Source organism: Oculina patagonica, chromosome 9 (assembly GCF_052425735.1).
Source record: "Oculina patagonica isolate OP01 chromosome 9, crgOcupat, whole genome shotgun sequence".
In the NCBI taxonomy this organism is placed as follows: Eukaryota; Metazoa; Cnidaria; class Anthozoa; order Scleractinia; family Oculinidae; genus Oculina; species Oculina patagonica.
Genome location: NC_135766.1, coordinates 14,483,566 through 14,508,996, shown reverse-complemented (window position 1 = coordinate 14,508,996; position 25,431 = coordinate 14,483,566). Strand labels below are relative to the sequence as shown.

Below are 25,431 nucleotides of genomic sequence, written 5' to 3'. Positions count from 1 at the left end.
AAGCTGAGTAGAAGGAAGTAGAAGTAGATTAAGATCCACAGGTAGTGCTTGAATGTTTCTTACTAGTGCCATAACGTAAATGTATATCCGGAGAATATTGTAAGATAAAAATTAGGGGTACGTGTGTTTTTCTGTCTTTTGATTATGCCGCTCGCCAGAGGCAAAATGATGAAAAATTGTGCTGCAAATCATTTTGGCTAATCGCTTTTTCTAGAATCTTTCTGATGAGTCAATTTCACACACACGTGTTTTCCCCATTCATGAAGGTTCTTAATTTATTTCAATGTGAAAATAGCGAGAAAAACGCTTTCCGCCCAAAAGATACTTGGTTTAAATTCTTAAAATGAGTATGAGTTGATACCTTTACTGGTAATTAAAAAAGGTATTGTCTCGCCTGGCTTGTTCTTTCTTGAGACTGGGAGAGTTTGCATAGAGCAATTTTCCAGTTTTACACAGCACAAGGCAGGGCTTTGGACTTTTATTCAATGGGGGTAAAGGATTCCCGAAGACCAACCCTTTCTGAGAGGAAGAAAGTTATTTTCAATTGTTAAATCGAGTAAGTGTTATTAAAAAAAGTATCAAAATAGTGTGAAAAGTATCAAAATAAAACATACCAAACGGCTACAAAAGAAAACAAGTATATTCCGACTTTTTGTACACTGAAGCAAGTGTGGTTAAATATGTAGACATCTAAAAGGGACACCACATCTTGACTGGTGAAATCGGGATACTATACCCGTTATTTATCTTATTAGCTGCACGTGAAGTTAACAGAATGCTAAAAAACTGAATTTAAGTCGAGCAGCCAAAAACTTCTTAAATTTGTTGAGCGTAATAGCCGAAATACGATTTAATTTTAGATTGAAATAAATTGATTATCGGCACGAAAGCGAAAGATTAAGCTTTGTGGTTTGTCTTAAACAAGACAACAAAGAGATGAATATAAATGTGTAACTTGCAAGGATCGATTTGTGGGAAATTAAAAAAGCGTAAATTAATTTACCCGCCTTTATGACAGCGCATGGTGATCAGAAATTGTTCTATTTTGGGTATTCTATAACAAGTAAACAACAAAACTCTCCTCGCTGTTTATAACATTTTTGACGATTCTTCGTGAGGTGACGAGCTTATTCATTCTCATGACCTTGCTCAGTTAAAAAAGTGTTAAAGTGCGAAAGCAAAATTAACAAAACGGTTCAGTGCTGGAAAAGAAAGCATTATTAGATCTTAGGAGAATATTCGTGTGGGCAAATTTTTCCAGCAGCCGATCTTTTCCTTGGAGGCCCCTACGCGGAGAAGTATTACCATAAAATTTACGCTACTTGTTTGGAATCAATAGAAGTATACCAAGATCAATACTGGCAGTGCTTGAATTTTTCTAACGGATGCCATATTGTAAATTAATAACCGAAAATTTTGTGCGAGAAAAGTAGCGGTACCTGTGTTTTTCTGACTTTTGATTATGCCGCTTGCCCAGGGCAAATGAAAACAAAATTATGTTAAACAATTATTTTGGCTAGCTGCTATTTCTAGAATCTATTTGATGACTCAATTTCACAGTGTTTTCACCAAAACGCTGCCATTAATGGCGGACTACAATTTAACTGAAGATCTGTAATTTGTTTCAATGTGAAAATGTCTAGCAAAACGTTTCCGCCCAAAAGTAACTTGTTTTTAATTCCTAAAATGAGTGGATACCTTGACTGGTAATTAAAAGTAAAAGGTCTTGTTTCGGCTGCCCTGTCCTTTCTAGCGTCTAGGAGAATTTTGCATACAGCAATTTTTCAGTTCTACCCAGCACACGGTATAAAACTTAAATTTAAAGGCTTTTATTCCATGGGGGTAAAAATTGAAATACAATTATTAAATGAAGTAAGTATTTAAACATTTTTCAAACCAGTTTGATTAAATTGTTGTTTTTCATTGTGTTGTATTCATTATCATAATCTGACACAAACGGAAATTTTAAATCATCGAACTGGTTTAAACATTTTTTAACCAAAAAGTTAACCACAATATAGAAATTCAAAGGGGGTACCAAACAAAATAAATCATTTTTGCAACTTGTTTCTATACGCTTTCTGTACTAGCATGTAATAACTCGATCGGCAAACAGTTCAGATGGTAACTTCGTGTAAGCGGGTGAAAACGAATTACTTGCTGTCCGTGATCTTAGAAATAGAAATAAAACTTTATTTAACCACGGTTAAAACATCGGTAAAAAAAAATGATACAAAATATCTATAATACTCCTTACGTGTTTGCCGTGTGGGTGCCCGTTGAGGCGTAAAAGTCAAAGCTGGCCAGGGTTAATGGCTTACACAGTTTAGATGGCAGTCCTTTCCAAAGAACAGCCCCGGAATAACCAAACCTGCGTTTAAGATAGTAAGTTCTTGGTTTAGGCACTTGCAGAATGTTCTCAGAGTTACGAGTACTGTAAAATAAAACTTACGAGCGGAGAACATATCTTGCGTGTACGGGGACGTTAATTTGTTTAGTGTTTTGAACATGATAACTGCCATCTGTTTTACATCTTATTAGCTTCAATCGAAGTACACAGAGTATTTAACAATTGAATTGAAGCTGAGTAGAAGGAAGTAGAAGTAGATTAAAGTCCACAGGTAGTGCTTGAATGTTTCTTACTAGTGCCATAACGTAAATGTATATCCGGAGAATATTGTAAGATAAAAATTAGGGGTACGTGTGTTTTCCTGTCTTTTGATTATGCCGCTCGCCAGAGGCAAAATGATGAAAAATTGTGCTGCAAATTATTTTGGCTAATTGCTTTTTCTAGAATCTTTCTGATGAGTCAATTTCACACACACGTGTTTTTCCCCATTCATGAAGGTTCTTAATTTATTTCAATGTGAAAATAGCGAGAAAAACGCTTAATTTCCGCCCAAAAGATACTTGGTTTAAATTCTTAAAATGAGTATGAGTTGATACCTTTACTGGTAATTAAAAAAGGTATTGTCTCGCCTGGCTTGTTCTTTCTTGAGACTGGGAGAGTTTGCATAGAGCAATTTTCCAGTTTTACACAGCACAAGGCAGGGCTTTGGACTTTTATTCAATGGGGGTAAAGGATTCCCGAAGACCAACCCTTTCTGAGAGGAAGGAAGTTATTTTCAATTGTTAAATCGAGTAAGTGTTATTAAAAAAAGTATCAAAATAGTGTGAAAAGTATCAAAATAAAACATACCAAACGGCTACAAAAGAAAACAAGTATATTCCGACTTTTTGTACAAGCAAGTGTGGTTAAATATGTAGACATCTAAAAGGGTCACCACATCTTGACTGGTGAAATCGGGATACTATACCCGTTATTTATCTTATTAGCTGCACGTGGAGTTAACAGAATGCTAAAAAATTGAATTTAAGTCGAGCAGCCAAAAACTTCTTAAATTTGTTGAGCGTAATAGCCGAAATACGATTTAATTTTAGATTGAAATAAATTGATTATCGGCACGAAAGCGAAAGATTAAGCTTTGTGGTTTGTCTTAAACAAGACAACAAAGAGATGAATATAAATGTGTAACTTGCAAGGATCGATTTGTGGGAAATTAAAAAAGCGTAAATTAATTTACCCGCCTTTATGACAGCGCATGGTGATCAGAAATTGTTCTATTTTGGGTATTCTATAACAAGTAAACAACAAAACTCTCCTCGCTGTTTATAACATTTTTGACGATTCTTCGTGAGGTGACGAGCTTATTCATTCTCATGACCTTGCTCAGTTAAAAAAGTGTTAAAGTGCGAAAGCAAAATTAACAAAACGGTTCAGTGCTGGGAAAGAAAGCATTATTAGATCTTAGGAGAATATTCGTGTGGGCAAATTTTTCCAGCAGCCGATCTTTTCCTTGGAGGCCCCTACGCGGAGAAGTATTACCATAAGATTTACGCTACTTCTTTGGAATCAATAGAAGTATACCAAGATCAATACTGGCAGTGCTTGAATTTTTCTAACGGATGCCATATTGTAAATTAATAACCGAAAATTTTGTGCGAGAAAAGTAGCGGTACCTGTGTTTTTCTGACTTTTGATTATGCCGCTTGCCCAGGGCAAATGAAAACAAAATTATGTTAAACAATTATTTTGGCTAGCTGCTATTTCTAGAATCTATTCGATGACTCAATTTCACAGTGTTTTCACCAAAACGCTGCCATTAATGGCGGACTACAATTTAACTGAAGATCTGTAATTTGTTTCAATGTGAAAATGTCTAGCAAAACGTTTCCGCCCAAAAGTAACTTGTTTTTAATTCCTAAAATGAGTGGATACCTTGACTGGTAATTAAAAGTAAAAGGTCTTGTTTCGGCTGCCCTGTCCTTTCTAGCGTCTAGGAGAATTTTGCATACAGCAATTTTTCAGTTCTACCCAGCACACGGTGTAAAACTTAAATTTTATGGCTTTTATTCCATTGGGGTAAAAATTGAAATACAATTATTAAATGAAGTAAGTATTTAAACATTTTTCAAACCAGTTTGATTAAATTGTTGTTTTTCATTGTGTTGTATTCATTATCATAATCTGACACAAACGGAAATTTTAAATCATCGAACTGGTTTAAACATTTTTTAACCAAAAAGTTAACCACAATATAGAAATTCAAAGGGGTACCAAACAAAATAAATCATTTTTGCAACTTGTTTCTATACGCTTTCTGTACTAGCATGTAATAACTCGATCGGCAAACAGTTCAGATGGTAACTTCGTGTAAGCGGGTGAAAACGAATTACTTGCTGTCCGTGATCTTAGAAATAGAAATAAAACTTTATTTAACCACGGTTAAAACATCGGTAAAAAAAAATGATACAAAATATCTATAATACTCCTTACGTGTTTGCCGTGTGGGTGCCCGTTGAGGCGTAAAAGTCAAAGCTGGCCAGGGTTAATGGCTTACACAGTTTAGATGGCAGTCCTTTCCAAAGAACAGCCCCGGAATAACCAAACCTGCGTTTAAGATAGTAAGTTCTTGGTTTAGGCACTTGCAGAATGTTCTCAGAGTTACAAGTACTGTAAAATAAAACTTACGAGCGGAGAACATATCTTGCGTGTACGGGGACGTTAATTTGTTTAGTGTTTTGAACATGATAACTGCCATCTGTTTTACATCTTATTAGCTTCAATCGAAGTACACAGAGTATTTAACAATTGAATTGAAGCTGAGTAGAAGGAAGTAGAAGTAGATTAAAGTCCACAGGTAGTGCTTGAATGTTTCTTACTAGTGCCATAACGTAAATGTATATCCGGAGAATATTGTAAGATAAAAATTAGGGGCACGTGTGTTTTTCTGTCTTTTGATTATGCCGCTCGCCAGAGGCAAAATGATGAAAAATTGTGCTGCAAATTATTTTGGCTAATTGCTTTTTCTAGAATATTTCTGATGAGTCAATTTCACACGTGTTTTTCCCCATTCATGAAGGTTCTTAATTTATTTCAATGTGAAAATAGCGAGAAAAACGCTTTCCGCCAAAAAGATACTTGGTTTAAATTCTTAAAATGAGTATGAGTTGATACCTTTACTGGTAATTAAAAAAGGTATTGTCTCGCCTGGCTTGTTCTTTCTTGAGACTGGGAGAGTTTGCATAGAGCAATTTTCCAGTTTTACACAGCACAAGGCAGGGCTTTGGACTTGGCTTTGGGAAAGAAAGCATTAGGAGATCTTAACCCTTGTTTTTTTTATTCGCCACTTTGGAAGCATGGAGAAAATTCAACTGAACGTGTAAGTTGATGTATGGTAATTTCCTATTATTGGTGGAGTCAAAACATTGGTTTCCCACGTGGCTCGAGCATCGTACACGAATATGACAAAGATTTAGATGTATTTGATTTTATCACACAAGTACCATAGTGTAACTGGATATCTGACAAAACAGTTTAATATGTTATGGTAAAAAATAGCTCACTTGCATTTTTGTTACTGATAATTATTTCTTGGCCAAGAACGTGATGGAAATAATTGTTTTGGTTGTCTTGCTATTTCTGGGAGCTGAGTGAATTTGCATACAGAAGTTCTTCAATAGCGAAGCGCGCAAGTGACGTCACGACTCAGACAAGACTCTAACAAACAAAACGAAATGGCGGACGATTTTCCTAAAAAACTTTCTAATACAGCTGGTGTTCCTAAAACCCTTACATAAAACGAAAACTTTGCCTAGATCCCTTTTATTTCTCTCAAAGCACGCTGATGTTTTCTAAGCTTCGTGGGGGTTATATTTGCATTCTATCTTTAGACCTCGCGCGCTTCGCTATTATTGTATTTTGCGCCATAACCAAGCACACTGTAGGTGTAGCGCAACATTAAAACCCCTTTTTTATTGGCCTTCAAAAGGTCCCGAAGAACAATTCTTTCTGATAACAAGTGAGTTATTTTGAATTTTTAAAATGACTAGAAATTTTCGAAAAGAATACGAAGGAAAGCAAATAAATCTGAGTTCAAGTAAAATCAAGTGTGTTGACATACAAAGCGAGGGAAGAAATGAAATCATGTTTGGGATTATTGTCTTTATACTTTTTGCCCGTGAAAACCTGGTTCAGAGATGGTAATAGCGCGAATTTCGCATTTCTATTGGTGCGCGCGAAAATGAGAAAGCAACCTTTATTAGCTACACGCGAAGTACACAGAATACCTGAAACATTTAACTTGAGTAGTAAGAAAGTTTTTAAATTTCTTGAGCATGTTAACTGAGACAGGTTTTAATTTTTTACTGTGATAATTTTCTCAGATAAGAATAACATTTATTCTTAAAGCAGTCAGCACTATGGTATATAATTACTGGTTATGGATTTTCCCCTCTGACAGCAGAATTGTACACATGTAACATGAATTCCCTGTGAAAGATACAAGCTATTAAAGGGACTGTGTCACGGCTAAGTTAAAATCATGTTATTAAATTTTGTCAAATATTTGCTATGAAACTAAATGTTAGCAAAGAAATTAGTTCTATGATTCTAAGTGACAAAACCACAGCTTCATTGCAGCCAAATGTGTCTCCCGAACGTTATAATTTAAAGTAACAAGTAGACAAGAATCCATATCGCAACCCGTTTCAATCTTCGACACTTTTGGCCATCCGTACCTTCTTTTGCATTTGGCGTGTTAGTATTTAAATATTCCTTCACTGTTTTAAGCGGTTATTTTATATATTTAAACGTATTTGATGGTCATTTCCCATGCCTAAGTTTGGCTAAAATCCGTGACACGGTCCCTTAAATAACGATTAGGCTAGTTAATTACTAGTTGGCTGTTTTCATTTTTCTTTTTTGTATTTGAGAACGTTTTAGCAATTAGGTTTATTTATTTCTTGCCAATGAACAATTTGGCGGAGATTAGAAGTCACCCGTCTTTTGGCAGCGCGCGCGTTCTCATTGTTATTCAGAATTTGTCATTTTTAGTAGACAGTCAAACATTTTCCTAACAAGGTTAGCAACAAAACTCCCCTTGCTGTTCATTACTGATGATATCGTTGACTGTTATCAAGGGAGTTAAGGTTTGTTTTGAGATTACGAGAACGTTCACTGCTCCGGACCTATTTTCCTGAAAAATATATGCAAACAGAAGTTCTGATGTAAAGTGGAAAACCCTGACAAAACTGTTGCTGGGAACAGAAGTATTAGGAGATCCGACCCATCGTTTACGACGGTATTTGTATGTTTTGTTTGCAAATTCTGTAAAATTTTACCGGAATTTAGCTGAACATGTTAGTTAATGTATTTTAAGGGATCGGTCCATGTTATTGCTCTTCATTCCTTTTATCAGAAATTCTTATTTTTTTCCAAAGGAGCCGATATTTCAGCAAACATTGAGTTGGTCTCCTTGGTGGCCACTTCGCGCTGAAGTATTACAATAAGATTAAACTTACTTCTTCGGAATTATAGAAGTATATCAAGATCCACAGGTGGTACTTGAATTTTTCTTATAGATGCCATATTGCAAATAGACATCCGAAGAAAATTGTTCGATGAAAATTCGTGTCACTTGTGTTTTTTCTGACTTTGATAATGCCGCTCTCGCCAGAGGCAAAATGAGAAGAAAATTATGCTGCAAATTATTTTTCTAACTGAATTATTCTCTCTCTAGAATCTATGTCATCTGATGAGGTTATATTAGTTTTCAGTCGTTTCTCGAATTCTTGTGTAACAGGCCAGGATTCTCGGCATATGTTTTCCAACTTCATTTTATGTACATTATTCTCCATTATAAAGTATTCTTATGATATTGCTTTCGAAGCAACTCAAACTGTGCCGCGTTTAATTCCAATTTCCAATTCTTAAACTGGGGAGATATTTTAGTTAGTAATAAAAACAGTAAAGAAATCAGTGCCTTCCGACTTCTTGTAAAAACAAGTGTGGTTTATTTTTTTTGACATCGAAAAGGATTAGGAAGCGCATTTTTTTTCCTGCGGTTTTTCTTTGCGGATCGAAAGAGTTTATGGTAAACTTCATTGGAATGCTACAGCGGGTTGGCAATATAAGAGAAAATTTCAAAAATTTAATCAGTGAGATTCAAAAGCTTTCAGGAAACATCGCTATCAACCCAGAGTGTCAATCACATAACGTAACATAACATAACGTAACGTAACGTAACATAACATAACATAACATAACATAACATAACATAACATAACATAACATAACGTAACGTAACGTAACATAACATAACATAACATAACATAACATAACATAACATAACATAACATAACATAACATAACGTAACGTCACCTAACATACCGTAACGTAACGTAACGTAACATAATGTAACGTAACATAACGTAACGTAACGTAACATAACGTAAGATAACTTTTTATTAGACACGACAGGTTCAAAAGCTTCAAGTTTGTTTGAGAGTGTATATAAAGCAAATTGCTAAAATGTGAAAATACAATAAATAAAATCCAAATGACTTTCTCCATTTCTCCACACGGACAAAGGCGGTTGTCATTTCTTTGACCAAACAAAGTTCCACGTTTTAGAAAAAATAATTTAATCAATATTTCTATGCCTAGACAAAATATTAATTTTCTCATACAGAAAGCGGCAGGTAAAAAGGTTTTCGAGCGGGTCAGGATGCGCGTTTCAAGTCATCTGGACCGCGCGCGGAGCAGAAAAATAAATTAATAAACGGCCTAATGGTTTCACATGCGGTCCCTAAATGCTCGTATTATGCACAGTTTATACCACGATAAATATCATTATGCGATTGAGAACGCATTCTCGTTCCCATAGCCCTTATCGCTTCTCTTAGCCGGCGAAGCCTTGGCACGAGAAACGAAGGGCTCTGGAGACAAAAGATTTTTGAATTAATTCGAATTTTTTTTTATTGGCTGTGAAACAAAGAATTCTTGAACGGGAGTCAAAAACGCGATGACTCTCTCATACATTCTTTTGAAACATCGTGACTGCATACATGAAGACCGGAAGTCTTGGAATCTAGGACTGGAAATTCTGTGTCCCCAGAGCCCTTCGTTTCTCGTGCCAAGGCCCTGCCGGCTAAGAGAAACGAAAAGGGTTAAGGGGACGAGAATGTTGAGAACGGAGCTCAAATGTCTCAACCTCGTTTTCAGGCAACCTCGAGGTTGGTTTCCAGGTCTTCTCCGCTTTTCAAAATGGCGGGCGGGAAATAGCCGCCATTTTGAAAATCGTCGAGAAGACCCTGGGACAAGGTTGCCCATGTCTTCGAGTGTTAACAGCAAATTCTTCTGACTATTTACTACATGATCATATACATTCCCCAAAATTGATGAGAGCAGATTTTTTTGCTTTAAATACAACGTTTTTCGTCGATATTTTTTTGCCTGCCTTGTTGGCATATTCCCTACATTAGCAACTTTTCAAATTAGGATTTTAGCTGATGCGACACGAAAAATAATGGCTTTCTTGAAAAGCTGGTGTTCCGCCAGTTTTACTGTTTTGTTCCTCTAATTGCTTTAGGAACAAACTCAGAATACACTTAAAGGAACTGTAATTTAGGCCGAAAACAGTAACAGGAACAACGATGTCTGAATTCGGAACAAAGGGTTCCTTTTGTCATAAATAAGAACACAAAGTTCCTTTTTATTTCGAATAAAGGGAACTCTTTGTTCCGTTTTTATCTTTAGAGGAACATATGGTCCTTTTTGAATGGTTCCGATTTTATCGAGTGTTCTCTTTTAAACAATTTGTTCCTAATAACGAGCGCATTACGTTCCGGAGTTCGATAATGAGGAACGACTGTTCCGCTTAAGCATTTTCTTATGAACGATTGGGAACGTGCTATTCCTAATCGTGGCATGTCGTTCCCAAATGTTTTAAAGTGGTTCCTTTCAAAAGCAATTTTGTTCCTTGGAAATTTGTTCCTTTTCCAGTTGAATGGGAACAACAGTTCTGTTTTCATATTGGAACTGATAAGTTCCACTTTAAGATAAAGAGGAACTAGCATTCCTTTTTTTACTTGGTTTACTAAATGGGAACGATGGTTCCTATTTTGGTTTGATCAACAGGAGCGCGAGTTTTGATTTCAGCTTGTCAATCTAACATGCCCGAGGGCAAGTTTAATATTAGCCTTGGCTTGCCTGTCTCATGTTTGATCACGTTAGGGCACGTTTGAACAAGGCGAGACTTGTCCTTTTGTTCCTTTGTTCGGTTTAATTGTGTAAAAAAGCGGGCCATATATCAAGTGGATAACAAGTCAGCCATTTAGTATAAAAACAGTAGTCTCGCGAGAAACTTCACAATATCAGATCTCAAAAGATGAGCAAAAGAGGAGTAGAAATCGACTGGTCAAAATTACCAAACGCGTCGCCTAAACCCAAAAGGCTTCACTTAGAAGAAGAAGACTCAGATGGCCTTTTTCACTGCCCAGTTCAAGGCTGCAAGCATGATGGATTTACCACACAAAGAGGCTGTAGAAAACACACCAAGAACAAACACCGTTGGTACTTTTATTTCGACGAGAAGCCAAACATCCCTCAGAGTGAAGCATGTCAACAAAGCAACACACACGAGGCCAGTGATGACAAGAATCCACATCAATTTAGAAAAGCTCTCTCTTTTGACATGTCAAGCAAAATCGCTCAAGAATTTTTGTCCTGGCTCACCGGCAGTGGTGGTGGGTGTAAAAGCGATCGGCAAGCACGCCAAATTGTCAGCAGGTGTTTAAAATTTCTTAAATTTTGTTGCGAGGAAGATGAGGATCTCACATTTGAAATTGTTGACTTTAGTCTATGTTCGCCTGATCTTCTTTTCAAATTTGTTGACATGATGCAAGATGTGTGGAAACTCGGGCATGCAGGTCGCATAAGCTACTTGGACGCCATTGCAGAATTGGGGGATTTCAGAAAAGTTAATGGAGCTTCGGAATCGGTGTTAAGAGGGTTATCTTGTACAGAACTGTACTTGAAAAAAGTGCGCAAAACCGTGTCCAAGATGATGCGATTACAATGGACTAGCGAACTGGATATCGACGCCTTAGAAGCCAAGGGACACTGGGCCACGCTCGAAGAGCTCTTGGAAGTCGTTGGGCGATACTTGCCGCGCTACGAAATCGTGCTGAAATCATGCAAGGATAATCCAGGTTCGATATCCCCATTTGAGTTATCTTTTGCTACCAAATTTCTCGCCGTATATTTGTTCATCAAGGTCAAAGGTTCACGTCCGATGACATATCAGTATTTGACTGTTGAGATGGTGAATAAAGCTAAAAGCAACGGCGGATTTATTGATCAGAAAATGTTCAAAACAGCAGGAAAATATGGCTTTGATTCTCTTTACCTGACCGAGACTAGCATGCAAGTGTTAGATGGCTACATCAATCACATTCGCCCTCTGCTCAAGCCGAACAGTGATTATGTTTTAGTGACGAGAAATGGAGGACAACACAACAAGCTAGGAGAACTAATGAGTAAGCTGGTCTTCGATGCAACAGGCAAGTACGTTCATCCGACTCGCTATCGACAAATTGTCGAGACGGCAAGTACTAGACATCTCAGCAGCAGTGCGCAGAGCACAATTTCCGAGGACCAGAAACACAGCTCAGTCGTGGCAAAAGTTCACTATCAAAAACAACGATCGCGCGAGATCGCTAGCAAAGCGCACAAATGTTTGGAAAAACTACACGGCGACAAGGGAACAGAGCTAGAAATGGAAGTGCGCACGAGACTTTCAGACAAGTCAATTTCTTCGCAAGAGCAAAATGATGACAACAGCGATAGTTCACCAGCCGAAGAGGACGAAAAGATCACTAAAACACGATATGCTAGACAGACAGAAATTGGCACTAGAAGAAAAAATGTGATGTTCACTCCAGAGGAAGACAAGTATCTAAAACTTGGACTTAAGCGACATGGCTTCGGTCAGTGGAAAGCGATTTTGAGGGACCCCGATTTTCATTTTCACGAGGGAAGAACACCTAATTCTCTGCTGAGCCGGGCAGCCAGAAAATTTGGATCATATTCTAAAAGATGAGAGCACTATCCCAAGTTGGCAGTGATTGGTTATGGCCCTGCCAATCACAATCGGTTTTAAGTTCCAAAAGCATGCTTGCAAATGTTTCTTCGCTACAAATTCGGACGACACAGAACATTTTGCCTCTTTCTTTGCTGCGCCGAATGAGTAGGATGGACAGGATTACAGAAAAACATCCCGCGCTGTCTTTGGGCGATCTAAAATTTGCTGGGGAATTTTTGGAAGAAATGTGTGACTGCGACTACCCGAAAGAAACGGCTTTGTTGGCGGAAAGTCTACTTTGGCGACACTTGAACAAAACTTCGAACAGAAAAAGGTCTACATTTAGAGAGCTGATCCTGGCCTGTCTTTTTATCGCCATAAAGCTGGAGGATCGCAATATTGCAAGAAATAGCCAATTTCTAGACACGATCTCGTCGCCGGTACAACGATTGGACATTCTCCGAGAAGAACTCGGTGTGCTACAATCAGTGAACTGGAGACCCTTGGAACATTGCCCCATGATCGCAAAAGATTCTCGTTAGAAATCGAATGCGCCCAATTTGTGATTAATAAGACTACTAAAGACAGTATGTTAGCTGATAACTTGACTTTAATTTTTACTGTATACATGTACACGCTTGTCTTTCACATTATGTAGTGTAATTGCTTTTGATTCAACGATGTCACAATGCGATGCTTATTACGGTTTTCGGTTGTATTCTGTGTAACACTCTTATTGATTAATAACACGCTAGCGGCTACCTTGGTACTAAATGCAATGTTTTCACAACGAATTGCCCCTATATTAACTATTCGCTTGTTCGCTTATGTATTAAATTTATTTAATAGCATCACTCTCGGCTCGACTAATAGCATCTTTCGTTTCACAGAAAACGGATTTAAGTGATATGATAACATTATCTGACCAATCTCTCTCTCTACATGCATGGCTTACACGATTTACCACATGTCTTATTAAGTCTCACAAGATGTCCTAGAATGTCACTCCTGGGTTGGTTTAAAAAAATGAGTTATTTGTCCTCTCTTGGCTACTTGACTACTCTGGCTGGCTCGCCTTTTCTTGGAATTGCGTCTATGAGAATACTGGCTTGGGGCTCTCGATGTCGACGGCTGTGAAGACTGAGTGATGTACAAGTCTTCCTCGGATTCCTGCTCTCTCGGATATGGCAGTGGACACCAAATGCTTTGAATCGTTGCTGCTTGGTCGCGTGAACACCAGCCAAGTTCTACGGCAACGCGTTTTCGCTCCATCAGCACATACTTCTTTAGTCGAGGTACGTCTTCTTTCATGAATCTGCCCTTTAACGCATCAACGGCAACTTGCATCACGTATGCGAGAGCACGTTTGGTGTCTTGATCCGTCGCTGTATCCTCCTTCGTTTGCAGATCTTGTAATTCTTTCTCTTTGGCTATCACCCATTCATCTTCGTAGTACTTTTGTGCTCTTTCTTCGAGCGCCCTTTCCTCTTCGGCCCTTTTATTGGCAAAGTATTCCTCTCTGGTCTTCTCGATGTTCGGATGGTACGGTCCATCGACGGACTCTAACAGGTTTGCGTCCTCTTCCCTAAGCATTCCGACAGCGATCCAACGCGCTTTTGTCTCGTTTAGAAATTGTGCTTTTCTTTCTTCTTCCTGGTTACGGCAATCTTCTTTTACCTGCTTAACGTTAGCGCCGATTACCTCGAGTTGCCTCCTTTTGAGACTGTGTGGGGGTTCCTTTTCACATAGTTTTGAAATCATATCCAGCTCTTTTTCCATTACATTTACGAAACTGGGACTGGCCTGTTCGTCGGTCAAACTCAAACTTTCGTCGCTTTCTTGTGAAGTCTCTTCGAAGGGATCGTCGGCAATGTTTCCCTCGCTGTCTTTGTCACTTTCGTCAAACGTGAGGTTCTTAATGCGAGCTTTCTCCTCCTCGCCAAATGGCTCGTCATCCTTGCGCGTCTCTTTAGGTGGTCGAGGCAACTCGTCCTCTGGTTCAACAGCCTTGGTTGCCGCCCACACGATGCAATCCATGGCGTGGTCCTTTAAGAATTTCTGGACGCCGGCGACGGGTGGGGATTTCAGGGTCTTGAATTGGAATTTTCGCAAACGCACTTCCATCGCGGCGTTGTGTTCTTCGCCAAAATCCATTTTACTTTGACATGTAATGAACATGGGACAGCGTATGTTCATGGCCTTTGATGACTTAAACTTTCTGTCAGGGGCCATTAGTCCACCTTGGGTGAGCACCTATAACGGAAAACGCATTTTGTTTAATAAAAACAAAAGCAAGATAGGAAAATATATAAAGCAAAAGGTTGCCCAAAGTTAACTCTACCCACCTTCCAATCGTCAGGCTCCAAAAGGCCAGCGTAAGCCTCGTCAAGGAAAATAATTTGCGTTTGCTGGTCTATTAAGCTTTTATTGAAAGCTTTTTGTTTAGTTATCATGGCTATGTACCTAAGATCAACAAGAAAAAAAGAAAAACTGATGAGATTACGTATGCTTAGTGGGCAGTTTTAGAAGAAATGTTAAAGACGTGTAGCAGATACAGGACAGTATACAAATAAAATTGATCTGTATATCTTAAACAGTGAAGTCCAACTGGTTCTATGACGTATACGTAATACGGGGTGATAGTTGACCAGTCGAGGCTAAAATAAATAAATGCCATGGTCATTTTACAAAACTATCTAAACGAGAAGGATGAAAAATAACATTTATCGACCCTTTATCGTCTAAGCTAAGTTCCATCACTTACCTTTGAGGAATGATGGCAGCAATTGGGGCGAACAGACTCGTTTTCCCACTGTTGGGCTCCCCAACTAAACATAGGACTTTCTCTTTGTGTTGTTTTGTTCCGTAATTGAGGAGACGAACGAAGTATTCGCAAAAATGGCCGATTTCCTCCTCACTAAGGCTGTTTTCAAGGATTTCTTGAAAGAACGTGACATCTGGTAATTTGTCCCTTGTATACTCGACGAAAGCCCGCGGTGATGTTTGTCCGACATCTGTGTGGCAAATGGCGTTTTCGACAAATTCTCTCCTGCTTAAGGAGAAGCACCAGCCGTCTGAGACTTCGATTAGATCGAAATCGATTTTCATCTGCTTGCCAAATTCGCTCTCAGGGTCACTCAGGAGGCTGTCCAGCTTGTGAAGGTGTTTTACTATGGTTTCTTTGTAGTTTTCATTTGTGCCGAGCACCGATAGAAACCTCTTAACTGTGCAACAGTGACTGAATGTATATTTAGAAGATTGAACTTTCTTGTAAACTTCTCCTTTGTAGAGCGAATAACCAAGTTTTTCCATCGCACGTTCGACGTCATTCATGGCTATTACAATCGGCGAGGCTAATGCTTTGGAAATACCCTGGTTTCCTTCAGGCGGATGTGAATTTTCGATTCCAAATACGTCGACCTTAAGCCCGGCCCGAACGAGAGCTGGGACGCCTTTGTCGCGTAGAACAGGACAAAATGCAGTTGAGATGATCTGTAATCTTACAACACGCTCACTTCCTCGCAATGAATCTTCGAGAGGTTCTTCCATCAGTTGATCTTGCAGGGTTTTTAAACCGTGAGAAAATGAGAGATCGACCTTTTCTTGCAGAAAGTTATTGTTGTGATCTTTGAGGGACGTACACAGCGGGGCAGCTGATTGTTCCTCTTTTCCTTGTTTGCATTCTGGTAATACTTTTGCATTCACTTCCATTTCCGTACTCAACAGAACATTGTGAACGGGCACTGTTGAAACTCGCGTGCCGTTTGGCGACTGAACGGCAATCCAATAAGAAATTGCAGGCCAATAGATGACACTTTTAGTTTTCTTTTCCTGCTCTTTGTCTTCTCCATCTAGCTCCATCTCAATGTTATCTCTGTCTACTTTGCTTTCAATCGATGATATAGCAGAGAAAAAAAAATGCAAGGCCCTGAATCTTCTTTATGGCTCGATCGCACTCATCCCTTTTCTTGCATATTTCTAACCATTGATCTTCTAACTTTAAATTTGTGCTCGTGTTATTCTCGCCTCTGCGAAATGAAACTTTTGCAGATAACAAAGAACATCTGTACGCTGCTGGGAGGATTTTGCTCACCAAGGCACTTCGTATATTCTATGAAAAAATATCAGATAATTTTTGAATCGACTTAACCCTGAAATTCTATGGCTTATAATTATGAAGCAGACTTAGTTTTCAAACACTAAGGTAATATATAATTATTCAAGCAAATGTATTAAGCACCCGGTTCACTAATCTTCAGAATAAAGGACTTTTTCGCCAAAATGTATTTGAAAGTAGTTGTAGTTCGTGTCTTGGCCATTTAAAAAAGTGCGGGTTTCCTGTAAATATACATCATATATATTTTTATTTTACGCCTAAGTAGGTCTAGATATCTCTTTCCTGTTTCCGTTATTAAAAAGAAGTTGTAGCTGTTTTCTTGCTCGGCTTTTTTTTTTTCAAAATGGCGGGCTTTTCCACAAAAAGGTGTCACTTCAACAATAAAGTAGCTGTAGTTCGTTTCTTGTCTTGCTCATTTTAAAATGGCGGATATTGCCACGAAAAGGTCGTACTACTATAACGAAAGAGTTTTAGTCATATTCTTGCTTGGCTTATTTTCAAAATGGCAGCCTTATCTGCACAAACGTGTTGCTTCAACAATAAAGTAACTGTAGATCGCTTCCTGTTCTGACCATTTCAATATGGCGGATATTTCCACGGAAAGGTCGTACTACGACAGCTTAGAAGTTTTAGTAATCTCCTTGCTTGGCTTATTTTTCAAAATGGCGGCCTTATCCGCACAAACGTGTTGCTTCAACAATAAAATAGCTGTAGATCGTTTTCTGTTCTGACCATTTTAATATGGCGGATATTGCCACGAAAAGGTCGTACTACGACAGCTTAGAAGTTTTAGTAATCTCCTTGCTTGGCTTGTTTTCAAAATGGCGGGCGTTTTTGCAGAAAGGTGTTACTTCAACAATCAATTGACTGTAGTTTGTTTCTTGTTCTGATTATTTTAATATGGCGGATTTGTACAAGGAAAGGTCTTATTCCAAAATGGCGGATTAAGATACAAAAACTAGCGATAGCCTTCTCTATCCAATAAGCCTTACGACAAGAATGGAAGAGATTTTGCTTACCTTACTATTAAGCTGCCTTGCAGGTCTTGAGGCCATGGCGTCTTGTGCTCAAATGACTGCCTTAGTGTCGTTAGTCAGATTTATTTTGTACGCACATAAATATAATGACTCTAATATTCACGCATCCTTTTGTTTGAACAAATTTTTTTTTCCCTGTGTGACATAGTTTAAGCAAAAATCTATAGCTGGACAAAAGGAGAGCTTTAAAGAATGTACTGTTATAGTCTTGCTTAAGACAAAAGAAGCGCATGTGTTCAGCGGACGAAGCATCGTCACGCAAATCCATTTTATACCCACATAAGTTGTTGATTTCACTATGTAGCATAGTTTCACTAAAAGAACGTGTCGCTGGTCAAAAGCCATATACAACAATACACTAACAGTTTCGTAGCTTATACCTGCGTGCAGGTATAAGCTTGTTTTGTTTGCTCCGGAACATAGTTTAAGTTATATTTTTCACAGGACAAAAGAAACTCCTGTAGGAATTAACTAACAACAAAGTAGCTTTCATTCCAGCTTTCTAAAGCTTCTTCAGTTTAGCGTGCAAATACTTGTATCCGCATTGTGCGTTTATTTTTAATTTATCTCGGCAGTTTGGACGAAGCTGCAAGTGCATTCTCCGGGACTCCGTTGTCCCCGTTGTATTATAAAAAAGTTGGCAACGGTGACTAGAAGACTTGCAGTTTTATCGTAAGGAATAACGTTAACTCCATCTGAGTTTTATATATGTTGATTAATGCACTCTGTGTAAACTGCAAGTGCCATCTCCACTCTCCACTAGCAACTTTCCCTAAAGTACCACGGATACATCGGAGAACCGGATAATGAACTTACAGCTTAAACAGAATGCATAATATACATATATAATAACAGAGAATAAGCTATTGCTATTCCTTGAAAGTGAACTGCAAGTGCCATCTCCACTCTCCAGTAGTAACTTTCCCTAAAGTACCCCGGAGACAACGGAGAACCGGAGAATGAACTTACAGCTTAAACAGAATTCATTAATATACATAATATATTAATATATAATAATATATATTAATATATATTAATATATATATATATATATATTAATATATATTATATTAATATTAATATTATATATATATATTAATATTAATATTATATATGTATATTATGCATTCTGTTTAAACTGTAAGTTCATTCTCCGGTTCTCCGTTGTCTCCGGGGTACTTTAGAGAAAGTTACTACTGGAGAGTGGAGATGGCACTTGCAGTTCAGTTACAAGGAATATTGATTGTTGAATTCAAGTCATTATATATGTATATTAATGCACTCTGTATAAACTGTAAGTTCATTCTCCGGTTCTCCGATGTCTCCGTGGTACTTAAGAAAAAGTTACTAGTGGAGAGTGGAGATGGTACTTGCAGTTCAAGTACAAGGAATAGTAATAGCGTAATCTGCGTTGTGATATACGCATATTACCCTGACTGTCCGCTTACAAACTTCCTTTCAATATATCGGAGATAACGGAGACCCGGAGAATGAATGTTTCATCCAGACTACTGAGTTTAATGAGAATTAAAATGCTCCACCTTGGATTATTACGTTTAACGGATTTTTTGCTAATGCACTACTTCAAATCACAAGAGGAATATTTGGACCTATTTCTTTTGTTCCTATTTCTCAGAGAACATCCTGAAAAAACTTGCTCTAAAAATGGCCTGCACAGCCTAATTGAATTCATCACGGCCAAAACTTGATGTCTACCATCTGCCTTACTAGATCTGATGGACAAAAGCAGAATAAAATGGCTAGTTATACAGACAACGGTCAAATCCTAGAACAGAACAAGAATTTTGGGGAATGATCATCAATAATAATAATAATAATAATAATAATAATAATAATAATAATAATAATAATAATAATAATAACACCTCAACCACGCTGAAGGGTCAATAACATCAAGGTCTATCAATATCAAAAGTGGAATCTTTCAAGGAGACTCTCTCTCTCCACTCCTATTCTGTCTTGCCCTCGCTCCACTGAGTTCATTAATAAAGGCATCCACTTATGGTTATGAAGTCCAAGGTAAAACAATCAGTCACCTTTTCTACATGGACGACCTAAAAACCTATGCAAAAAGTGACAGCCAGCAAACTGGCCTACTCAATATTGTAAAGACATTCAGCGATGACATCAAGATGGAATTCGGGCTGGACAAATGTGCTAAAGTTGCATTCAAAGGAAGAAAGCTGACAGAAACTTTCGACCTGCAACTTGACACTGACACCTGTATCAAGGAACTAGACCAAGAGAACACATACAAATACCTTGGTGTGGATGCAAGTGATGGTATACAGCATGCCAAGATGAAAGAAAAAGTGAGGAAGGAATACTACCGCAGAGTAAGGATGGTCCTAAAAACGGAGCTCAATGCTGCCAATAGATTTGAGGCAATCAACACCTTAGCCATCCCAGTGGTGACTTACAGTTTTAACATAATCGACTGGAAGATGAGTGAAATCAAAAGGTTAGACACAAAAACAAGAAAACTACTCACCCTATCAAAGATGCATCACACCAAAGCAGATGTAGACAGGCTCTACCTCCCAAGAAATGCTGGTGGTAGGGGTCTTATCCAATTAGAAGCCTCTTACAAAACAACCACGATAGGGCTCGATACATACCTAAAGAACACAGATGATGCCCTAATCAAACTAGTGCAAGAACATGATGGCAGAAAGAAATTGTATTCTATACAAAAGCAAGCAGAGCAATTCAAACAAGAACTAGACCTACAAATCCCAGACAAACAAGCAGATGAAACAACCACCAAATATGCAAAGGTCACATCCGTGAAAGTGAAAAACTATCTAAATATAAGGACTTGGAAATCGAAACAGGCCGAATGTGGGGCATGAGAACGGAAACGATACCAGTTATCATTGGAGCACTTGGAGCTATCAAAAAGGGACTAGAGAGTTATATTGGAAGAATCCCCGGCCAAATAAGCATCAGTGAACTACAGAAGATAACCTTGCTGGGTACAGCGCATATTTTGAGGAGGGTTTTGTCAAGCTAAAAACTGACTACCCTTTAGTGCCCCAGGACCATGGTTTGGTCCCGGCGCTAAGGAATTTAAACAAACATTACGTAAGGAACATAACAATAATAATAATAATAATAATAATAATAATAATAATAATAATAATAATAATAATAATAATAATAAAGTAAATTATAATTATCTTAAAAAAATTCCAAGAATCCTTTGAGGCTCTATAACTTTGGCAGTTTTATACCGAGAACAATGTCAGACCACCACAAGATAACATTTGCCATGAAATGTCTTCCCATGTCACAACTAGGATAATGACGTCATCGATCACGTGACAATGTCTAAAAAAGCATTTATGGTTGCTGTGACAAGATTTCGCTCTCGAATTGAAAACAAATAGCATATTTGTGGTTTTGTTTGTGCGGGACGTTTACAAATTGCTAGGTGCCACGTCAGTTTTAAAGTTTAAGGGTGCAATGCACATGAGCGACAAAGTCGGAAGACCAGGCCGAGGGCCGTAAAATGTTGATGTTTTATCACACGGCAACGAAGCTTTGCGGGTAAGTTATTTTTAATATGGAATTTTTTTAATGGCAAAACGAGGGACATGACGTCATCCGTCACGTGACCAAAGCGTTTTGAATATTTTGCACCGTGTAAAAAGTGCATTTTTCAGCTGTGGTTCTCTAGAAATCTTTATATTTTATTGCGTCTGGGTAATTATACCTCCATTTTTTAAGCATAAGTAGACGAAAAATGAGCCAGAAGTTTTAAAATTGCGTAAAACAACAGATATTGCAAGTTTAAATCAAAAAGGGGACTTGCCTTTGAGGGTTTTGAAGTATTCATTTAAAAAAAAATATTATTTTGCCGAAAGTAAAGTTCAACGTAAAATTAATAAAGCAGAACTGAAAAGCTTAAAAAATTCGTTTGGTCGCCATCTTGGTTTTTGTCTTCTTTCCAGGGGAGAGCGAGTCGACTTTGGTAGACGTGTCGGTATAAATTCATAAATTCCTCGAATGGTTTTGTGTGAGACCGAGTCTGAAAGAACAGCGAAGGCAAATGCAATTATAAGTTATGAACACCATTCAAATAGCATGTTTTGTTTTGTCGAGAAATAGGGGAGATGCTAAAAGCACTGACTCTTCCCAACATAAACTTTGCGTGCGGTTGACCCCCCGAGACCCATTCACTGATCAGTTTGCACAGTCGAAGCTGTTGTTTAATGCTGTCCAGGGTTTTAAGGGCGGTCATCTGCATTTTTCACCTTAAGTATTTTGGACCCCCAAAATGAATTTCCTCAAACTTTCTCAGAATAAAGGTCCTGATGAGTGATTCACATAAATATAATTTTGAGCTCCATCCGATTTATATTTTAGCAACAGTGAATGAATTTCGGTTTGGGGGATCTCAGAAGGGTTTCACTGACAATTTTTCGACACTTTTTAAACAACTCGTCGCCAAAAGAAAACCTAATGAGACCGAATATTCAGTCATTATTCGGTAGAAGGGAATGTTCGCTATTTATTACTGGTTTGGTTTTGGATTTTGAAAAAATTTGAATTTTTTACAATTTTTTATCTTTTCCCCATTTGAAGCTAAGTTCGAAGGTTCGAAAAAATGGCCAAGTTTGAACGAAAATACCGCCAATGATACATGATTTGACTTCACAAACTTACACTCCAGCGAAAGAGTAATGTCTCCGCTTCAAATATATGCAATAAAATTTTGGGGCAGTTAAAAGTACGAATTGTGAGAAGTAAAAATTCAAACAGTATTTTTGTAAACAAACGCCGCCTTCGCAAAATAACTCAACCAACGGAAAAAAATTAACGCAGAGATAAAAATTAATACAGTCCACTTACCTGCCAGATTATCAATGAGTGTAGGTAGCTAAACACTTCAAGTTCCATTCTCGGCAGTACAGAAGCAGATTTTCGAGGAATTAGTACGGAATTTTCACTTTCAGCTCCGAGTCAGACATGAAGCCTTTGGAAATATCAGTGCGAAAATTGAATTGTCGGCTGTCGAATACAAGTAAATCGCCGTTTGTTAGAAATTAAAAATCTAATTTTTAACTGAAAGGTCAAGAATGCAATCAATATTTAGCAAACACTTACCTTAAAAGCAGGGTTAACGACAAGAATCTGTAGAATTCGATTCGTTGAAGAGTTCGAAAGAGTTTCCGCCATCAACAAGATTGCGTTACTCAAACACACAAGGCATGCCGGTTTATGTCAGCGGTAAATGCATTCCGAGTCCGGACTCGGGGTAGCAGGGTCGGAGGATTGCATGGCGGCCTGGAGGTAAGGTCGGTTTCCTTACTTAGACGAAAGAGAGGCATAGAAGATGGATACTGAGCATTAAGGACTCCATTTTTTATTGGAATAAATGTTAAAACCCGTTAATTAACGGCGTATACCCCAATTTTGTTTTCCATGGATTCAACAATTCCTAAAAAAAACACACATTATTTTTTTTAGTATAATAGAACGCTTTTTATAGTGAGATGCGTTGAAATGGTATTTGTCCATTTTCTTTCGCTTATATCTTAGAAAAAAGTTAAATATATAAAATCTACTCACGTATCTAAATTCTCCATGATGCATTTGTCGCACTTTTATTTCACAAAAGTTAATGAAAAAGTCAATATGGAAACCTCCCATGTCATAACAAGTTTCTTTTTTGTTGAAGGAAAGCTACGTTTTGAATTGTTTACCGGAAAAAATGAAATAAAAAGAAAATGACATATTACTGATACACACACGATAAACATTTTTTTCCTGCAAATGTAAGTTGTGTACTTTCAAGGTTGTCTAGCACGTGATCAATTTAGCCCTGGATCGAGTTTCATGTCTATCAAGCAAGTACGAAATTTATTTTTAAAACGCTCTTTGAAATTTTAACATATTCAATAACAGGCTTCATGTTTGTACTTGTACAATAAATTAATACAATCGGAAACGTTGCAAGCTACCTCAAACGCTGCGAATTTCGAAGAGTTTACTAGAATATAAAAAAAAAATATCATTGCATACAGTATACTTTCCGGAAGGATTAGAAATTTACAGTCGCGCATAGTTTCACAAACATAGTTGCAATTGTTAACTCGAGCAATAAAAAAACTGAACAGTTTTCTTTTTTCAATTTCCACGATTGTTTGTGTTTACCTGCTCTTTCTAACAGCAATTGTGCCTCGGTTTTTAAGGTTGAATCTCTGACATCCAGTGACTTCAGATGTACCTTAACGCCCCTTTCACATCTTCCAGAACTCAGGCCCGAAATTTCCTGGGGGAAGATACCCACAAACCCCCCTACGTTATCGCGCCGGTGGCGCTCAACATGTCAACATTTCGCGCCGGCGGCGCTCATAAGCATCTCCCCGTGCAAAATCCTGGTTACTGGTCAGAGAACACACTCCTACCCCCCCCCCCTGGGCTCCACATTTTCATGATATACAGGACTTCGCCCACAAGGGCCACCAACAAACGACGAGCATCCACAGGTTGCCATAACCTAGACTCCTTGATGACCGTTTTACGATAGGCGTAGTTATACCACTCAGAAGTGTCGCGAAGAAATGCGGAACTAATTAGTCTCAATTACGTTCCGTGCAAGTATTGATTTACATTGTTTCTCATTGGCTTACATTGGCTTTGTTTAAATGGGTGTAAAGGGGGTAAGTAAGGGGAAGGCGTTCTCTTTCACCATTGCTGTAAAAGTCGTTTCTGGTCCCCCGTAAAACGTCGCGGGATTATCAACCGCAACATTATAAATCAATAAATCTCTAAACCTTCAAAAGATAATATAATAAAGGATCATCCCAACTACTGTTGAGTGCCCAAAAGAACAGTAGCCTCCCTCGATTGTTACTCCTAGTGTGGACTCTTTGAGGGGCCTGAGGGCATAAACTTGGTACTGTAATTTGGGCAGATATTTTGACTGGGAAAAATTAATGTGACTTTGGTCACTGGGAGCTGGCTATGCTGGGACAGGAAATCAAAAGCAAAAAACTGAGCTGGCACTGGGAATTGGAAAAATTTAGGAAGGGTTGAGAAATTAATTTAAGTAACATTTGGGCTGGGAATTGTGATTTAAATCCCCCTTCAGGATCCTTATTACACCGGCCATAGGTTTTAAATTTTGCGTCGTTATGTAACGCATTGGGGCGAGCTGTCATGGCGGCCGGTTGGTGTATTTAACGGTCCGACAAACTATGGCAATTTCGTGAATGTGGAGTGTTAGTTATATCTTGTTGACTTGTTAAACCCGAAAGACAATGATTAAAGTTTCAGACCACCGAATGTCAAAAACAAAAGAAAAGAAACGTGCATGGGAGTCAAGTTCGACCAGTTCGACTGGCGAGGAAGAAGACGTATCGGACGCAATGATCCTAGAAAAACTGTCCAGTATCCACGAGGACATAAAAGCACTTAAGGAGGAACTTAAAGGTGAAATTAGGGCAGTGAAATCAGAGCTGAGCGAGGTAACGAAATCGTTAACCGCCGTGTGGGAGGAGGTGCAGTCTCTTAAAGAGAGAAACAAAAATTTACAAGATCAGTGTGACAGCGCCGAGAGAGAGAACAGCAAATTAAACCAGGAGATCAGCACTCTTAAAAATCGTCTAATTAAGCTGGAAGATTACTCTAGGCGCGAGAATCTTCGTTTCTACAACATTCCCGAAAATCCTGGAGAGAGCAATGCGGAGTGTTCGCGTAAAGTAATGGACGTTCTAACTGAACTCGGTGCCGAAACAGATAACATAATGTTTCATGCAATACATCGAACAGGGAATCCAAACACCACAGCTTCTTCGAACAGAGCTGCGAACAACGAAGATT

At 38.2% G+C, this 25,431-nt stretch overlaps 5 protein-coding genes across 7 annotated transcripts in view; 2 read left to right on the top strand and 3 right to left on the bottom strand.

The window, feature by feature from the left end:
- LOC144666255 (uncharacterized) overlaps window positions 1-2,654 on the bottom strand; it is a 30,932-nt gene extending 28,278 nt beyond the window's left edge. Inside the window, exons 1-2 of one of the 2 annotated variants that reach the window (XM_078527658.1) lie at window positions 2,453-2,654; window positions 2,258-2,371 (exon numbers count right to left, since the gene is read on the bottom strand). The gene's annotated coding sequence lies outside the window, so the exon portion shown is untranslated. Of the gene's footprint in view, window positions 1-2,257 lie in introns of both variants that reach the window. The other variant, XM_078527657.1, reaches the window with a different exon arrangement.
- The window catches only part of LOC144666258 (uncharacterized), a 193,538-nt gene that overhangs the window by 48,611 nt on the left and 119,496 nt on the right, over window positions 1-25,431 (bottom strand). The window lies entirely within an intron of this gene.
- Window positions 9,771-12,558, top strand: LOC144666239 (uncharacterized). The gene has a single exon (XM_078527641.1). The coding sequence runs from the start codon at window positions 10,732-10,734 to the stop codon at window positions 12,442-12,444; it is 1,713 nt and encodes a 570-aa protein (XP_078383767.1). The 5' UTR covers window positions 9,771-10,731; the 3' UTR covers window positions 12,445-12,558.
- Window positions 13,414-16,424, bottom strand: LOC144666234 (uncharacterized). Of its 2 annotated transcripts, XM_078527635.1 has the most exons (4): window positions 16,199-16,292; window positions 15,191-16,028; window positions 14,772-14,889; window positions 13,414-14,679 (listed from the first exon to the last, which is right to left on the bottom strand). In XM_078527635.1, the coding sequence occupies exons 1-4, from the start codon at window positions 16,275-16,277 to the stop codon at window positions 13,429-13,431; spliced, it is 2,286 nt and encodes a 761-aa protein (XP_078383761.1). In that variant the 5' UTR covers window positions 16,278-16,292; the 3' UTR covers window positions 13,414-13,428. The 2 variants fall into 2 exon arrangements, with proteins under 2 accessions (XP_078383761.1, XP_078383760.1); XM_078527634.1 differs by having other exon boundaries at window positions 15,191-16,424.
- On the top strand, window positions 18,790-20,453 carry LOC144666611 (uncharacterized). Its single transcript, XM_078528014.1, has 2 exons — window positions 18,790-18,946; window positions 19,483-20,453. Exons 1-2 carry the CDS (start codon window positions 18,790-18,792, stop codon window positions 20,451-20,453), a joined length of 1,128 nt encoding a protein of 375 aa, XP_078384140.1.

Bases quoted from the DNA above. Each gene is read 5' to 3' on its own strand.
- LOC144666239 (XM_078527641.1), top strand. From the start codon at position 10,732: ATGAGCAAAAGAGGAGTAGAAATCGACTGGTCAAAATTACCAAACGCG.
- LOC144666234 (XM_078527634.1), bottom strand. From the start codon at position 16,287: ATGGAGCTAGATGGAGAAGACAAAGAGCAGGAAAAGAAAACTAAAAGT. The intron at 14,890-15,190 runs GTAAGTGATGGA...TGTTGATCTTAG, and splicing joins GCTGCCATCATTCCTCAAAG to GTACATAGCCATGATAACTA. The intron at 14,680-14,771 runs GTGGGTAGAGTT...TTTCCGTTATAG, and splicing joins TGGAGCCTGACGATTGGAAG to GTGCTCACCCAAGGTGGACT.
- LOC144666611 (XM_078528014.1), top strand. From the start codon at position 18,790: ATGGCACTTGCAGTTCAGTTACAAGGAATATTGATTGTTGAATTCAAG. The intron at 18,947-19,482 runs GTACTTGCAGTT...ACCACGCTGAAG, and splicing joins ACTAGTGGAGAGTGGAGATG to GGTCAATAACATCAAGGTCT.